At 48.5% G+C, this 19,526-nt stretch overlaps 1 protein-coding gene across 2 annotated transcripts in view; it reads right to left on the bottom strand.

The window, feature by feature from the left end:
- Positions 1-19,526, bottom strand: part of LOC135811227 (nucleoside diphosphate kinase homolog 7-like) — a 56,410-nt gene that overhangs the window by 11,492 nt on the left and 25,392 nt on the right. The window contains exons 2-5 of one of the 2 annotated variants that reach the window (XM_065324425.1): positions 11,003-11,107; positions 9,827-9,888; positions 4,590-4,630; positions 1,115-1,184 (exon numbers count right to left, since the gene is read on the bottom strand). In XM_065324425.1, coding sequence (XP_065180497.1) covers positions 1,115-1,184; positions 4,590-4,630; positions 9,827-9,888; positions 11,003-11,107 — 278 coding nt within the window. The remainder of the gene's footprint in view (positions 1-1,114; positions 1,185-4,589; positions 4,631-9,826; positions 9,889-11,002; positions 11,108-19,526) is intronic. The other variant, XM_065324426.1, reaches the window with a different exon arrangement.

A 19,526-nucleotide genomic window follows, 5' to 3' on the forward strand; every position in this document is an offset into this window, starting at 1 on the left:
GGGGGGGAGAAAGAGAGTTGGGATGGGGGGGGGGGGGGGGACCAGGAATAGTAGGGTGCCCATAAATGTTCCGGGCATACTACAGAGCTAGCAAACCAATGATAGTCCTGAATTCACGGTCATCCCACAACCAACGTGGAAATCCGGTCGAACATCTAGCGGCCCTAGGGCGATGGCCATGCAGCCGTGGATAAGCGGTACACACATGCATTTCTGCGCTGCAGCGCGGTGTTCGCATCGGATCAAAATGTGCACTGCATGCACGCAGCGTTCTGTACGCGCTGAGGGCGCCGGCCCCAGCATTTCCATGTCCACTACAGCAGGAGAAAACATTTGTGACTGCAAAGCTAAACGCATGTTGCTATCCACCGCCGGCTGCCCTTTACAGCTGCTGTTGAGCTAGGGCAGATTGATAAACTCTCGCATATTGCTATCCACTGCCGGATGCCCTTTACAGCTGCTGTTGAGCTAGGACAGATTGATAAACTCTCGCATGTTGCATCGCCGGACTGAATCACCTTAGGGGGCAGCAGGTCAAGGCCGGGAGTGATATAAAAAGTGGCATAGACCACGGTTCATGCCGATTTTTCGGGTGCTATTATGTGTGACCCCCCACCCCACCGCTGCTATGACTCACTGGTGCACACAGTAATTTTATTTGAAAGGTTGGGTTTTGCCTTTTCTCCTGATACTCAGTTCCAGTTACTATGAACAATAACCTAGAGACTGGCAATGTCCAAATACGTTGATCTCCGACCTGCAGAGAGTGCTCAATAGAGAGGTTAAGATTCACGTTATTTCTGACCTGACGCGCAATTTCACGTCAAATTGCGGGTAACACTCCAAATTTCGACGTGAGCTGCCGGTCACGTTGTTTTTCGACGCGCGAGCCAAATACCGCGAGCTGAACTTTCGCGTCACATCGGAAACAGGGTGCACCTTAACCTCTCTAATGTCAGAGACAGAGCTTAGTACCTAGCAGACTCAGTGGAGGACGTTCAGGTTGGTTGTAACTCTGAGTTTCATGCCGCCGTTAGGCAATCATCAGACAACGGGTAACAACATGGAAGTCCTCTGCTGAGTGTGCTATGCACTGGGAAGGTTCTGTACTTACTTGCTCAACACAACTGTCTTCACATCACAGATCTGAAGTCCTTCAGTGCAGAGAATCTCAAGCAGGAGAGCTGCAGGCAGAAACACACCACAGAAATCACATTTCACATGAGAACAAGTGAGACTGATTTTCCGCATCCGTAGAAACACCACCGCCATGCAAGGATCAAATCGCACAAAACTAAGTCCAGAATCCAGTTGTAGAGGTTAACACTTGTTAGCACAAGGGCAGCATGTTTTCAGCTGAAACACAATTACGTAGGAAACGAGAAGACAAGGAGCACTAGGGCAGCATGTTTTCAGCTGAAACACAATTACGTAGGAAACGAGAAGACAAGGAGCATTAGGGCAGCATGTTTTCAGCTGAAACACAATTACGTAGGAAACGAGAAGACAAGGAGCACTAGGGCAGCATGTTTTCAGCTGAAACACAATTACGTAGGAAACGCGAAGACAAGGAGCACTAGGGCAGCATGTTTTCAGCTGAAACACAATTACGTAGGAAACGAGAAGACAAGGAGCATTAGGGCAGCATGTTTTCAGCTGAAACACAATTACGTAGGAAACGAGAAGACAAGGAGCACTAGGGCAGCATGTTTTCAGCTGAAACACAATTACGTAGGAAACGCGAAGACAAGGAGCACTAGGGCAGCATGTTTTCAGCTGAAACACAATTACGTAGGAAACGCGAAGACAAGGAGCACTAGGGCAGCATGTTTTCAGCTGAAACACAATTACGTAGGAAACGAGAAGACAAGGAGCATTAGGGCAGCATGTTTTCAGCTGAAACACAATTACGTAGGAAACGAGAAGACAAGGAGCACTAGGGCAGCATGTTTTCAGCTGAAACACAATTACGTAGGAAACGCGAAGACAAGGAGCACTAGGGCAGCATGTTTTCAGCTGAAACACAATTACGTAGGAAACGAGAAGACAAGGAGCATTAGGGCAGCATGTTTTCAGCTGAAACACAATTACGTAGGAAACGAGAAGACAAGGAGCACTAGGGCAGCATGTTTTCAGCTGAAACACAATTACGTAGGAAACGAGAAGACAAGGAGCACTAGGGCAGCATGTTTTCAGCTGAAACACAATTACGTAGGAAACGAGAAGACAAGGAGCATTAGGGCAGCATGTTTTCAGCTGAAACACAATTACGTAGGAAACGAGAAGACAAGGAGCACTAGGGCAGCATGTTTTCAGCTGAAACACAATTACGTAGGAAACGAGAAGACAAGGAGCACTAGGGCAGCATGTTTTCAGCTGAAAACAATTACGTAGGAAACGCGAAGACAAGGAGCACTAGGGCAGCATGTTTTCAGCTGAAAACAATTACGTAGGAAACGCGAAGACAAGGAGCACTAGGGCAGCATGTTTTCAGCTGAAAACAATTACGTAGGAAACGCGAAGACAAGGAGCACTAGGGCAGCATGTTTTCAGCTGAAAACAATTACGTAGGAAACGAGAAGACAAGGAGCACTAGGGCAGCATGTTTTCAGCTGAAAACAATTACGTAGGAAACGCGAAGACAAGGAGCACTAGGGCAGCATGTTTTCAGCTGAAAACAATTACGTAGGAAACGCGAAGACAAGGAGCACTAGGGCAGCATGTTTTCAGCTGAAAACAATTACGTAGGAAACGCGAAGACAAGGAGCACTAGGGCAGCATGTTTTCAGCTGAAAACAATTACGTAGGAAACGCGAAGACAAGGAAGGCTTTTTCTGGAAATATTTATGTTAATTTTCCTGCACAGATTTGCTCTGCTGAGATAGAAATTAAAACATTAAAAAAAGTCAGCACTTCGCCCATGAAATCATTTCTACACAAGTCTCAACGGAACAAGATAGGGTCAACTGGAAGCCTCGGTTGGCTCAGATCACTTGAATCACTTCAATCACACAGTGAACACGCCTCTGAGAAAGCTTAGACCGGTCAGAAAGCTTGGATGGCTTAGATCATAGAGCGTTCAGGTCAAACATCACACAGGCTGCCACACAGGCTGCCACACAGGCTGCCACACAGGCTGCCACACAGGCTGCCACACAGGCTGCCACACAGGCTGCCACACAGGCTGCCACACAGGCTGCCACACAGGCTGCCACACAGGCTGCCACACAGGCTGCCACACAGGCTGCCACACAGGCTGCCACACAGGCTACCACACAGGCTGCCACACAGGCTGCCACACAGGCTGCCACACAGGCTGCCACACAGGCTGCCACACAGGCTGCCACACAGGCTGTCACACAGGCTGCCACACAGGCTGTCACACAGGCTGCCACACAGGCTGCCACACAGGCTGCCACACAGGCTGCCACACAGGCTGCCACACAGGCTGCCACACAGGCTGCCACACAGGCTGCTGCCACCCAGAAAGCTTGTCCACCTTACATGTATATCTCATGTTTAGAAAGGCCACACGGAGAAAGCTTGTACAACACAGGTCATACACACACACACACACACACACGCACTCCCCCCCCCCCCCCCCCCTCCACACACACACATCACTAACGTCACTCAGAAAGCTGCGAGCGAGCGGTCGGATCAGGATGATCCCCACATAAAAAAAATAACAACGGAAATTCACGGTTCGCGTGAGACTCAGCTAGAGGCCGAGTTTTCTGCATCCGCAGGAATGCCACCACCCTTCAAGGATCAAGGCTCATATGCAGCTCCTACAGCGGTGAGATTACTTGTTAATAACTATACACCACATTACACACACACAATTACAGTCAATCTCAGGAACGACCTCGTGTATAACGCTATGACACCATCTTTGGAGTCTAGTGACGCAAGGAACACTTGAAGTATTCCAACATTCTAGAATACCGAGACCGGGAATAGTATTCGAATGCAGCTAGAAACATTTGAATATTGGGAGGAGGGGGAGGAGGGGGGGGGGGGGGGGGGAGTAGCCTCCTAGGGTAGTCTCCTAGTCTAGACCGTTTTATAATTTCATGTTCAGTTGAATCACAGTTATACACTGGCATGCTGTGCTTGGTAAAATTATATCTAGTCTGGTCGTTCTTCGGCGCTCCATTCTTCGGCGCTCCATTCTTCAGCGTTCAATACTTCAGTGCTCCATTCTTCAGTGCTTCGTTCTTCGGCGCTCCATTCTTCAGCGTTCCATTCTTCGGCGCTCCATTTTTCAGCGCTCCATTCTTCGGTGGCCGAAAGTACTGTAGGGGTGAAGCGCCCTACAGCTTCAGAACTCAAAGGGAAGTGGTGAGCACACATGCTCTTTCCCTGGGGATACCCCGTGCACTGTTTGTATGGTAGCTGGGGAAACCCCCATGCACTGGTTGTACGGTCCCTGGGGAAACCCCGGTGCACTGTTTGAACGGTGCATGTGCTGTTTGACCGACGGACCGAACTCACTCAACCATCCCACCTACAGAATACAACCATTATGGGAGGTGATGGTGGTAACTGAGTGGGTGTTCGGGTAGGTTAGACAACACGTTGCTTACGCATTTTTTCCATGATGTCCGGCTTGAATATCGCCAGAGTCCTGCAAGAGAATTCAAGCAGGGAATACAACAAAACACAATCAGTTTATTCAGTATCATTCCAGATTTCATTCAATTCTCTTCTGATGTGATGGGACCGACCGGGTGAGAAAACAGATATTTTGGAGAAGACATGCTCACAACTAGAGTACTGTCATACTGGTTGAAGTATGGCTGACTGCTCACTTCCACGACCGAGGATTTCAAATATATAAATCAGAAAGAACCAGGAGGAGAAGGAGGAGAATGAAAGGGAGAAGGACGTAGGTATTATTTGCCAAACATCCCAGAGGAGAAAATTCCGTGAAGAAATTGGTGTCGATGAGACATACACAGTGTAGCATATGCTGGCTATGGCTGATATACTTCAGTACAAAGGCACATGTTTGCTTGTGCACACTGGTGAGAGAAGAGAGGTCCACGGCAAGCTGGACAAGCTAGTGTGGATATAATGATTTACAACCAAAGAGACGGGGATGGCAGGTGTGATAATTTAGTGTGGTGATGCTTTGTATTATCAAGGGTAAGCAGCAGCATTTGGCCCTGTGCATATTGGTCAGCACACCACCACACCAGAACTACGCTCTCTAGCCGACTTCGATACGTTGCCACAGCACACCATCCGACCAGAAGTACGCTCTCTAGCCGACCTCGACACATTGCCACAGCACACCACACCAGAACTGCACTCTCTAGCCGACCTCGACACGTTGCCACAGCACACCACCACACCAGAACTGCGCTCTCTAGCCGACCTCGACAGATTGCCACAGCACACCAACACACCAGAACTGCACTCTCCACCCGACCTCGACACAACTTTGCCACAGCACACCACCACACCAGAACTGCGCTCTCTAGCCGACCTCGACACGTTGCCAGAGCACACCACCACACCAGAAGTACGCTCTCTAGCCGACCTCGACACATTGCCACAGCACACCACCACACCAGAACTGCGCTCTCTAGCCGACCTCGACACGTTGCCACAGCACACCACCACACCAGAACTACGCTCTCTAGCCGACTTCGACACGACATTGCCACAGCACACCACCACACCAGAACTGCGGTCTCTAGCCGACCTCCACACATTGCCACAGCACCCCATCACACCCGAACTGCGCTCTCTAGCCGACCTCGACACGTTGCCACAGCACACCACCACACCAGAACTACGCTCTCTAGCCGACCTCGACACATTGCCACAGCACACCACCACACCAGAACTGCGCTCTCTAGCCGACCTCGACACGTTGCCACAGCACACCACCACTGCAGAACTGCGCTCTCTAGCCGACCTCGACACATTGCCACAGCACACCACCACACCAGAACTATGCTCTCTAGCCGACCTCGACACATTGCCACAGCACACCACCACACCAGAACTGCGCTCTCTAGCCGACCTCGACTAATTGCCACAGCACACCACCACACCAGAACTGCGCTCTCTAGCCGACCTCGACACATTGCCACAGCACACCACCACACCAGAACATCGCTCTCTAGCCGACCTCGACACATTGCCACAGCACACCACCACTGCAGAACTGCGTTCTCTAGCCCGACCTCGACACATTGCCACAGCACACCACCACACCAGAACTATGCTCTCTAGCCGACCTCGACACATTGCCACAGCACACCAGCACACCAGAACTGCGCTCTCTAGCCGACCTCGACACATTGCCACAGCACACCAACACACCAGAAATACGCTCTCTAGCCGACCTCGAAACGTTGCCACAGCACACCACCACACCAGAACTGCGCTCTCTAGCCGACCTCGAAACATTGCCACAGCACACCACCACACCAGAACTATGCTCTCTAGCCGACCTCGACACATTGCCACAGCACACCACCACACCAGAACTGCGCTCTCTAGCCGACCTCGAAACATTGCCACAGCACACCACCACACCAGAACTGCGCTCTCTAGCCGACCTCGACACATTGCCACAGCACACCACGACACCAGAACTGCGCTCTCTAGCCGACCTCGACACATTGCCACAGCACACCACCACACCAGAACTGCGCTCTCTAGCCGACCTCGACACATTGCCACAGCACACCACCACACCAGAACTACGCTCTCTAGCCGACCTCGACACGTTGCCACAGCACACCACTACACCAGAACTACGCTCTCTAGCCGACCTCGACACGATATTGCCACAGCACACCACTACACCAGAACTGTGCTCTCTAGCCGACCTCGACACAACGTTGCCACAGCACACCACGACACCAGAACTGCGCTCTCTAGCCGACCTCGACACGTTGCCACAGCACACCACCACTGCAGAACTGCGCTCTCTAGCCGACCTCGACACATTGCCACAGCACACCACCACACCAGAACTACGCTCTCTAGCCGACCTTGACACGTTGCCACAGCACACCATCACACCAGAACTGCGCGCTCTAGCCGACCTCGACACGTTGCCACAGCACATCACTACACCAGAACTACGCTCTCTAGCCGACCTCGCCACAACGTTGCCACAGCACACCACTACACCAGAACTGCGCTCTCTAGCCGAGCTCGACACAACATTGCCACAGCACACCACCACACCAGAACTGCGCTCCCTAGCCTACCTCGACACGTTGCCACAGCAAACCACCACTGCAGAACTGCGCTCTCTAGCCGACCTCCACACATTGCCACAGCACACCACCAGTCACCACACCAGAACTACACTCTCTAGCCGACCTCGACACGTTGCCACAGCACACCACTACACCAGAACTACGCTCTCTAGCCGACCTCGACACGACATTGCCACAGCACACCACTACACCAGAACTGCGCTCTCTAGCCGACCTCGACACAACGTTGCCACAGCACACCACCTCACCAGAACTGCGCTCTCTAGCCGACCTTGACACGTTGCCACAGCACACCACCACTGCAGAACTGCGCTCTCTAGCCGACCTCGACACATTGCCACAGCACACCACCACACCAGAACTACGCTCTCTAGCCGACCTCGACACGTTGCCACAGCAGACCATCACACCAGAACTGCGCACTCTAGCCGACCTCGACACGTTGCCACAGCACATCACTACACCAGAACTACGCTCTCTAGCCGACCTCGCCACAACGTTGCCACAGCACACCACTACACCAGAACTGCGCTCTCTAGCCGAGCTCGACACAACATTGCCACAGCACACCACCACACCAGAACTGCGCTCCCTAGCCTACCTCGACACGTTGCCACAGCAAACCACCACTGCAGAACTGCGCTCTCTAGCCGACCTCCACACATTGCCACAGCACACCACCAGTCACCACACCAGAACTACGCTCTCTAGCCGACCTCGACACGTTGCCACAGCACACCACTACACCAGAACTACGCTCTCTAGCCGACCTCGACACGACATTGCCACAGCACACCACTACACCAGAACTGCGCTCTCTAGCCGACCTCGACACAACGTTGCCACAGCACACCACCTCACCAGAACTGCGCTCTCTAGCCGACCTTGACACGTTGCCACAGCACACCACCACTGCAGAACTGCGCTCTCTAGCCGACCTCGACACATTGCCACAGCACACCACCACACCAGAACTACGCTCTCTAGCCGACCTCGACACGTTGCCACAGCAGACCATCACACCAGAATTGCGCACTCTAGCCGACCTCGACACGTTGCCACAGCACATCACTACACCAGAACTACGCTCTCTAGCCGACCTCGCCACAACGTTGCCACAGCACACCACTACACCAGAACTGCGCTCTCTAGCCGACCTCGACACAACATTGCCACAGCACACCACCACACCAGAACTGCGCTCCCTAGCCTACCTCGACACGTTGCCACAGCACACTACCACTGCAGAACTGCGCTCTCTAGCCGACCTCGACACATTGCCACAGCACACCACCACACCAGAACTACGCTCTCTAGCCGACCTCGACACGTTGCCACAGCACACCACCACACCAGAACTACCCTCTCTAGCCGACCTCGACACAACGTTGCCACAGCACACCACTACACCAAAACTACGCTCTCTAGCCGACCTCGACACGACATTGCCACAGCACACCACCAGAAAAGCGACACAACCTTTGGTACTCTGTTCCTTCATACACACAATGCTGTTTCGAGTATAAAACTATCTTCAGTGACTGTAGATAATGTAGAATGGATAAGATAGTGAAAATCACCGTTTTGTACCGAAGCGGTAAGCACAATGCGCACGCCTGAGGCACAAAGAATAGGGGTGTGTTTGGTTTGTACAATCTAGAACAGGATGGAACAGCTGGTGCACATAGAGCACCTTCATGCCAACCAAACGGTACTCCAGAAACAGAGCACATTTTGTTGTGAAAAATATGCTAAACTTGGTGCATTCTTCAAAATGTGTATGGGTCACCATGGTCACTTTGTACGGTACGACAAGTCCAACCCGAGCGCGCATGCACGTGATCATTCGGGACAAAAATTGATGTTCCTGCCAGGTTTCACTGTGAAAAAGTGAAACTGGTACACTGACAAGGGTAATTTTCACCATCTTAGCCATTCTGCAATATCTACGGTCACTGACGAGAGTTTGATACAGAAAATAGCCGCAGGGTGTAGCCAGTGTGCTGACAGTGCTCAACACGGCGGAGGCAGAGAGTAATACAGACTTGTTGTTCTGTTCTGTACTGAAAATAGCAGTACCAAGGAACCGGGTACCAATGCCATGGATGTGTCGCTTGCTGATGGTAAGCTGTGGCAATGTGTCGAAGTCGGCTGCAGAGCGCAGTTGTGGTGTGGTGGTTGACGAAAGATATGCTTCGTCTTACTTAAAAAAATAAAAAAAATAAAAAAAATGACGGGTTCGCGTACCAGGCAGGTCAAGAACAAGGAGTCGTACAACTCCCTGGTCAAGAACCACCTTTCCGCTTCAGTGGGACGCCACCACCCCATGATCAGGCTCCTTTGGCCTATGGTTGGTGGATCTGATCTATCCTTCCCCACCGTTTAGGAGCTGCACCTTACTTTTAAATTACCAATAAATGGGATAAATTCTACCGTCATTACCACAAATCAACACACTCAACATCGATTTTGGAAAACCTTCATGACTTCGTTGATGAGTGGTGATCACGGCAGAATTTATCACATTTGTATTGCTGCTCTGAAGTTATTGCCTCAACATCGTTTATTCGTCTTACTTTTCTTTCGCCATGGAGAGTTTAATCTTGGTGAAAGTGTCAGAGTACTCTGCAAACTTCAGCTAGGTACCGCGGTTGACAGCCATCGGCAAGGATCCCATGGAAGAATACACACACAAACACACAGCAAAGGAGACGCATACACAAACACACACACACACACACACACACACACACACACACACCAAAGGAGACGCATACCCGCACACGCTTGCACACACACGCACACAACAAAGGAGACAAATACACGCACACGCATACATGCATACACCAACACCCACACACACGCACACACACGCACACACACACACGCACACACACACACACTCACAAACACACACATATTCACCCAACCACACAGACAATGAAGAGGACACACAGACAGATAGACAGACAATAAGTTATGTCCACAAAACCAACACAAATTGAAATTCCCTGTGCTAGAAACGAGATGACAACAGCACTGTGCTCCGTACTGTATAAAATACAAAATTTCATTTAGAAAATCTTTCCTTACATCACTCCATCAGCAGGTTCGTTACGTACCAAATTTCGTTTTTGGTCGAGGTCTGTTGCCCCGAACGTACAGAAATCTTTTTAGTAGAAACTTTAGTTAATTTGTGCCCCTGATGAACATATCGAAAGTTTATTCCAAACAAAAATTTGCACTTATACTGTATTCATGACCACTGCCTGCACTCTGTATACATGACCACTGACTGTACTCTGTATACATGACCACTGACTGTACTCTGTATACATGACCACTGACTGTACTCTGTATACATGACCACTGACTGTACTCTGTATTCATGACCACTGACTGTACTCTGTATACATGACCACTGACTGTACTCTGTATACATGACCACTGACTGTACTCTGTATACATGACCACTGACTGTACTCTGTATACATGACCACTGACTGTACTCTGTATACATGACCACTGACTGTACTCTGTACACATGACCACTGACTGTACTCTGTATACATGACCACTGACTGTACTCTGTATACATGACCACTGACTGTACTCTGTATACATGACCACTGACTGTACTCTGTATACATGACCACTGACTGTACTCTGTATACATGACCACTGACTGTACTCTGTATACATGACCACTGACTGTACTCTGTATACATGACCACTGACTCTACAGTACGTACCTGTCGACCATGTAGATTAACTGATGAACCAATGTAGCACTGATCCAGCCTGATAGACTCCTCCTTGGTACGTTTCAGGAATATGCGCTTGTTCTTCACATCAATCTACAATTTTTGCACAAGGCGATAGACAGAAACACACAACAGCAGACAGACAGGCAGAAAGCCAGCCAGACAGCCAGACAGACAGAGAGATAGGTAGAAAGACAGGCAGGCAGATAGAGAGATAGGCAGAAAAACAGACAGACAGACAGACAGAGAGATAGGCAGAAAAACAGACAGACAGAGAGATAGGCAGTAAGACAGGCAGGCAGGCAGGCAAAAAGACAGGCAGGTAGGCAGGTAGATAGACAAAGTATGGCTCAAATGCACACACACACACACACATCAGACCTCGGACATGCCCATCGCGGAAGCGATGATAGCGAACAGCTATGTTAGACATAGCAACTTGTGCTGGGATTACACCATTCAACAGCTTGCAAGGCTGACACACACACACACACACACACACACACACACACACACACACACACATACCATAAAGTATACGCCCGTCGCAAGAGAAGCAAGCAAATCTGCAAATGCACTGGATGTGCACCCACAGATTTTCTCTTATAGCAACGATAGCGAACAAGATCTGAATGAGACAGATCAAGACTTGCGCCAGATAACTGTCTAATCCACACAACTGGAGAAGCCATGTGAATCGACCACCAGTGCACACCTGGTCTACACCACACGGAGTACATCGGCATAAAACGGCCAAGACAGTCAGTTGCCTATGCACAGCCTACACTTGCTGGGGTAACCATGGTAACCAGTATAGACAGCACGCTGCTTTGATAGAAGCAGACACTATATGCACTGGTACCTTGAAGTGAAATTGGAGTACAGTCAACTTCGCCAATAACGACTACGGATATAACGACAATTCGCAAATAACGACAGAATTTCCATGCCCAGAGCAAAGTCCCATCCCATTGTAATACATAAAATGAGACTTCGGGTATAACGACAATTCGCGAATAAGGACACCTTTTTGATGCCCCGCCGAGTGTCGTTATAAGCGAAGTTGACTGTACACACAGAGACACACACAAACGCACACAAAGGCAGAAACCAGGATATGATGCGATCCGGAGTTTCATGCTTTGTAGGCAACCGTCTTACAGCAAACCGAATCAAACTAATAATGTCCCGGACGAAAATATAATAATAATGAATGCTGTATATGGGATACATAACACGGGGGATGAGAGTGGTGATGGGTATTACTAAGGCTGTGTTCTGTGTGTAAGGGTGGGGGGATGAGAGTGGTGATGGGCAGGGGCGTACATAGGGCGGTTCCCGGGATGCCCGGGAACCAGTAAAAAAACTTCGATATGGGTACGGAGAAGTTTTTGATCCAGGCCCAGCGCTCGCAGTACACTAGTGCAAGTGCATGCAGTGCATGACTGGATCCATGGAGTCCGCGTGACGGTCCGAGGACGGTGACTGTAGCCCAGGTGTGAAAGTGATAACAGCGTATTGAACTGGGTTCAACAAAGTCTCTAGGTACATCGCCGGATTCCTCGATCTCAGAGTCAAATTTTCCTTTGCAGTTTGTTTTGACAAAGTTGGTCGTGTTTTGGACGATTCTTTCGCTTTATGGAAAAGAAAAATGAAGCGTCGACATCCAGAGGGCCAGAGCTCTATTCAGAGCTATTTTAAGCAGCAGGCAAAGCATGTAGCCAGTGCTAGTGGCGAAGGTCAAGCTATAGATGAGAATGCAGACGCACCTGACTTGCAAGCGAAGTCTGGATGCAACGAGCAGCGCTGCGGAAGAAATTGTCGGCGAAGCTGAAGAGCGACCGTTGTTGGAAGCTGCTAGATCATCCAAAACCTACTTCAGTGACATGGGAGTGTGTTGGAAGGGATATTCTGAACGTCGACGTCCACAGTGGAATCCAGTTCCCCGAAATTTGCCGGACACAGAAAAGATTTCCGTCATCGATAATCATTGTGCGCCACCGAAGGCGAAGGATTTCATTTCCTGTGCGTGTCCAGACGGATGGCAAACAGCGTCACTTTCAACTATCTTTGTTATTAGAGGAGTTACCCTGGGTAGTCTTTTGACCGGCGTGCAATGGTGGCTTCTGCTTGCCCTGTGTGATGTTTGCTCCAGATGATTCGAAACTTAGGCAGCTTTCAAAACTGCATGCAATCGTCATGCTGAACAAAACATCCATAAAACGTAAAATCAAAAATGCGTAGCAATGACATCTTCCAGCAGCTTGTGGATGTTAATTTCACCCAGTCTGAGGAGAATATGCAGAAACTCCGTGGGATACGAAAAACAGCACTTCAATTGTGAAGAATGTTGGTCCATCAGTTGGCATGGGAACCACTCCTGGAGGCGAGCGGCGTACGCCCCTGATGGGTATTACTAAGGCTGTGTTCTGTGTGTAAGGGTGGGGGGATGAGAGTGGTGATGGGTATGACTAAGGCTGTGTTCTGTGTGTAAGGCCACTAAGGGTGGGGGGATGAGAGTGGTGATTGCTATTACTAAGGCTGTGTTCTGTGTGTAAGGGTGGGGGGATGAGAGTGGTGATGGCTATTACTAAGGCTGTGTTCTGTGTGTAAGGGTGGGGGGATGAGAGTGGTGATGGGTATTACTAAGGCTGTGTTCTGTGTGTAAGGGTGGGGGGATGAGAGTGGTGATGGGTCGTCAGGCGAAATTACTGGTCAGTCGGCGTCACGCATTTTTCACAAAAATTTGCGTTTCACCTGCTGGGAGAGTATGCGTGTACTCGAGTCTCATCCTGAGCCCGTTTTTTTCTTCTTTTTTTCAGCTCTAGTATAGCTGTATTTTTCATTGCAAAGCCGTCCTCGATTGTTGTGTTCGTTGTTCAAACGAAGTGGACATTCAATCATGAAGGCAGAGGACATAGGAGGAGCCTGATTGGAGTTTCTCGTGGCATAGGACGGCCACACAGAGACACTTTGGGATTTTCTGAATATAAAATACCGTACCCACGATGCTGAGATCAATTTGTGCGATATCAAATTGTTTGTGATCTACCACATCGAGCAGAACGGGATCCAAACACAAGCTTACCGACGGTTAGGCTGTCGACCTGACTGGACAAATGATCCCTGGCTTCACCAGACGCCAGAAGTCGGACACCATGTCCTTTGTCGCGACGTCCATCTCCAAAAAGAACTCCATCTTCGTTGTGAAAAGGCTTGAAATACTCAATATTCAACCGAGATTCGCGGACTCGCGCTTTCTCGGATCGATTAATTTCCTGCTGGAACAGTTAAAGGGGAAGTATACCCTAAAATCAAATTTTCACCAGTTGTAGTCTTCTGGGTGCTGAGTCGAATGGCCTTGGTCCGAGGAAGCTGCGACGCTCCCTTCCTACTTGAATCCCAATCGAACTCGCGCACTTCCACCGAAACTGGGTGACTGCGCCCTACTAGATGGGGATTTGTATGCAAAATGTCACTAAAAGCGCCATTTCGTTCTTATAAAAGCACGGATGACCGCGATTGGCCCATATATAGTAGTCGTTTGGACGCTGAGTCGACTGGTTTCGGTCCGAAAAGGCTGCGATGCAGCGTTCCTCCTTTATTCCCAATCGAACATGGTTGAAGAAGCGGTCACGTGCTCCTGGGTGCCCAAATCACCTGGTCACCGCGCCAGCAGGCGACACCTTTCACACCAAGGTTCAACTCGAGTTCAACTCGAGTGACAGGACTGCACCCAAAAAAGGTCAAACAGGCTAGTAAGTTGTACCCTGCAGGCACGGTGACCAGGTGACTGGTGTACGCAGGAGCACGTGACCGCTTGTTCAACCATGTTCGATTGGGAATAAAGGAGGAACGCTGCATCGCAGCCTTTTCGGACCAAAACCAGTCGACTCAGCGTCAAAAAGACTACAACATATGGGCCAATCGCGGTCATCCGTGCTTTTATAAGAACGAAATGGCGCTTTTAGTGACATTTTGCATACAAATCCCCATCTAGTAGGGCGCAGTCACCCAGTTTCGGTGGAAGTGCGCGAGTTCGATTGGGATTCAAGTAGGAAGGGAGCGTCTCAGCTTCCTCGGACCAAGACCATTCGACTCAGCACCCCGAAGACTACAACTGGTGAAAATTTGATTTTAGGGTATACTTCCCCTTTAACTAGTTGCAGGGCAGCTTCCCGCCACTGTTTCAACAGGCGATGGCTCCAAAGCATGTAATGCCTGGAACAAGCCATATCGAGGTATATTATGGCACCGCAGGCCGCGCACCTGAGGGCCTTTCTGGAAGCCTTACTCGATCGGATAGAGCGAAACTGAGCACCCTGGGATGCGAGCAGTTTTTAGTACTCCCGGGTCCGAAATCTCACCACCAGGCCGGGCTGATCAAAACGTCTGCCGGGTCTGCAGCCTACAAACGTGGATCTGCCGACACTGTGCTGTCGACGACATGTCCGGCAAGGCACCTTGCGTGAAAGCAAGGAACGCTTTTTTTTTAGAAAGGAAGCTTCTTCTCCAAATTTAAAAAAAATTGAAAATTATTCCTTCTGAAAAGCTTGACCTCGAAGCTGACTGCTGAATGCGATTAGGAAAGAAGATTCCTGAAGATGCACCAGACTGATTCTGGCAAGCCGTCTGTCGTCTGGATATGCACTGTTGTTCGTCATGGTCACCAATCTTCTACGTTCGTCCTTTCGTTTTCCTGACCACGATGATGACAAGCAGCTCTCATGCTCAGGTTAGTGCTACTTGTATGTCTGGGCACACAACACATCTGAGATGCACCCACTGACGTTATCGTACTGAAGAATGCAGCAAGGGTTCCTCGGATTCTCTTGATTTCGGAACAAATTTCCTTCACTTTCACCCTCTCCGTATCTTCCCCATGCCCTCCATTCATACACAATCGAGTTTGCACTTCAAATGTTGTTTTTACTTTGGCAGTGCGTTCGATAACGTTAGGACAGTCTAAGTTAGGTGTTCTTTTCTTCAGGCTTATTGGGCCTGTAAAAATTCTAAAAAATAGCTTCCAAATGCTAAACGCAGGTCCCTATGAATACGGTTCTGCTGGGCAATGATGTTTGCACCAATCTACACTCTATGCAGCTGTCACAGCAGCCACAACTGATCCTCTCTCTCTCTCTGATCACTATTTGATAAAGCCAATCTTTAAATCACTGTTGCACAGGATCTCGGGTGGGAAGAAGCGATGAATCGATACATGGCAGTGTGAATAAAAGAAGAACAAATTCACAGTGCACGTGAGACTCGGTTAGAAAGACTGAGTTTCTGCATTCGCAAGAACGTCACACCCCGGGGATCATGATAAAGAAAATATAGGTCGTGAAAATGACTGAAAGAACCAAAAAAGTATTTGATCTTCCAGCCAGCTTAGCCTGGCACTACCATACTAGCAGTGCTACCAAGTACCAGCCCTCCATATTTTTCTGTATTTGTACGGAAAATCACTCCTTGTCCGCACTACAGAATTTGAGCAAATGGTATAGAAAATCGAAGAGGATCAATCAGCTGTGTAGAAGCATTGCAAGTGTAAGCTGAGCGATGAATAGTCTTGTACCAAAGCGAGTGCATGCCGTACCACGACAACATGTACATGTAGCACAAAAAAATAATGTCGTGAGTGCAAGTCACACATGTTTTACACTACTAAATGCAGCCACCGACATGCATGTGCGTGTCAAAAAACTTTGTAGTGCAAGCTGCATGCAATGTACACGGCAGTACGCAACACACTGCAAGATACGGAAAATCAGAAGTCTGAGTACGCAAAACAGACTCAATTGGTGGGCAGCTCTGTACTGGCCTGTACGGAGGGAGTGAATCTCAATGTGTGCAATGCACGCACTTCGGCCGACAGTGAAAACTATGCAAATCGTGTAGGTTTGTAGGATGAATGTGAGTCCTTTAAGACAAGCGCCTGAGTGGAGTAGCCCACCGAAAGAAGAGTACTTGACACCGCGAAGTGGAGTCTGCGCATACAACAGTGAGGGGGTAAAATTAGCTATGACTGATTCTGCATGTGTGTCACATTACTCTAGCAGATAGGCACACGTGTTGTTCCAAAAAGATGCTTATGTCAGTGTTTAAATAAGTCATGTACCAGGTAATATTGTTGCCAGGATCTCACGGTGAGAGTCAGACTTGGATATGGTATCAATTAGGGGTGAAACGATTACACTTTTCAACTATCGGTTAACCTACCCTTGCATCGATTCGATTATCGATTATGATATCAATTACTGTGTCCTAGAAATTGTCGCGCCAGACCAGCACAAAGTATGCCGTGTTGACATATACACATATACATGTACATACACACATGCAGATAAACCGGGTACTCTACACAATGCAGTGGCACATCATGTGCAGGTGCAGACAGTAAGTTTTTTATTTTTTTATTTTTCATGGCCCCTACTGGAAAACATATGGACAAGAAAAAGAAACGAGGAAAAGGACAAAGTACAGTATCTAGTAGTGCTGTACATGACATCTTTTGATTCTTGCAGGCGTTTCTTTTTTTTAGAATCGCGTAATTGAAAAAGACAGCGCAATCGAAATCGTTTCCTTGTAATGATCAATTAGACGGATAACCGATATAATCGTTTCAGCCCTAGTATCAATAGATTATCAATATCATACATCACCACCCAAAGTATAATAGCCGAAGGGCCCGTTTGTGTGGTGGTGTATGATTTCGTGAGCAAGATGAAGTGGCTACAGATGTGTTTTATATAACACCCTAAGAAAAGATCATCAATACTGGGAAAAGTGATTCTGGTAGCATGTTGTATCCAGTGTGGCATGACAGAGACTCCCTCGATTTAGGCTATTTATATAAAGGCCTGTGGAGAATACATAAATACAATACATACAGGCATCCCAACCTTCGGATTATATGCACTTTTGCTTGCCTCCTGGAGTGTGGTTGTACCTTGGTTCAGTAGACTTTGTTTTTCGAATTCGTTTCTATAACATTAGGTTTCTTTGTGTTGCTGCTATGTCTTTTCATGTGTTTTACAGGATTGCTATCTGTTGATGAATACCACTCTGAGGCACACTCACGAGCAAAGGTGTTTGAGAATCCATGTCGGAATGATGGTCGTGTTGGCCTAAAGGTGCATTACATTGCCGATACTCGCCACCTCCACCCTGGAACATGTTCAATTTCTGTTTCTCGTATGGAAGGACCGAACAGGTTGTTTTCCTGCCTCAGTGGACCACTCAAGACTAAACAGCATTGATGGAAGAAGATTTGCCGTGAATCTCGTTCACATAATCAGCCTGTTTAATTGCTGTACTGAGGTGACTGATAACAATGACCAAGCAGCATTAATTTTTGCATAGTACTGCAGTGCCCCTAAAATTGGAGAATATCGAAGTTCTCTGATAGCATTGTGATTCATTTGTGAATAAACATCACTACTCTTTTTGAGTAGCATAGCAATGACAGAGTTGGTTTGATGTATGACAAAAATGGAGCCGCTTTTTAAACCTGTACTATAATCAGTACCGCCGGAAGCAGTTTTTGATTGGTCCAGTAGTTTCATGGCCCTTTATACTTTGTGTGTGATATGGCGGGTACACACGTCCTCCACAGCAGGAAACATTTGTTGGTGGCCAACCAGACCGGTTCCAGCGGGCCTGATAATTGTGGGGGTCATGAGCAGCTCAAGTACTTTGCATGGTTTTGGATATGTCCTCAGTTGAAACCGACTTCCCCAAGCGTTCTCTGAGGGGACCTCCGTCTACTCTATCAGTTCATGTATTCTGTGAAGTGACATGACCATTCGTGGGGACCTTGCTCATAACTGCAAAAGTCCTCGTCTGATTTTTCCGAATCAATTGAACGTTGTACATGTGCATGTAGTGAAAGCCACATGCAAAATGCTGTTCCATGACACTCATTTGCCACCAAGCACTGGGTTCATTGGCTGAAAATATTCTTCGGCACAGTAAAGTCGTGCGCCCAAGAGCGTGGAAGCCTAGAACATCCAGCCTGAAATACTAAGAACACCACAGCCCAAAATTAAGAATTGCGGTGCTGGGTTTGTGCTGTTGTAAAACACGGGGATTGTTATTGATTGTTATGTTGTACATGTATTTCAGCTTTACCATATACACAATACTCAATCTGAGGACAACATGCGGTTTCGCTCATCAATGCAGCACAGAGAAAATGAGGCAGATGAATGTCCTGCTAGAGAGCATCGAATACTGTAAGACTTGTTATTATAACGATTGTCCAAAATTCAGAAGATATGTTTAACGACCTCGAGGTATTCCGGCATATCCACACACAACATATATGAAGCAGTATGGCCTCAACGGATCTTATTATAACGAAGAAATGTCATCCGTTAAAAAGCGTTAGATTTACTTCCTCGTTATAATTATATACATGTCTTATTACAGTACAGGTATAGAATCATGCCTTGCAGATCTCGTTACGGCCCCTTCGATGCATGTTTGAACCAGGGAGTAGTACAATACCGGT

Source organism: Sycon ciliatum, chromosome 3, assembly GCF_964019385.1.
Source record: "Sycon ciliatum chromosome 3, ocSycCili1.1, whole genome shotgun sequence".
Lineage (NCBI taxonomy): Eukaryota > Metazoa > Porifera > Calcarea > Leucosolenida > Sycettidae > Sycon > Sycon ciliatum.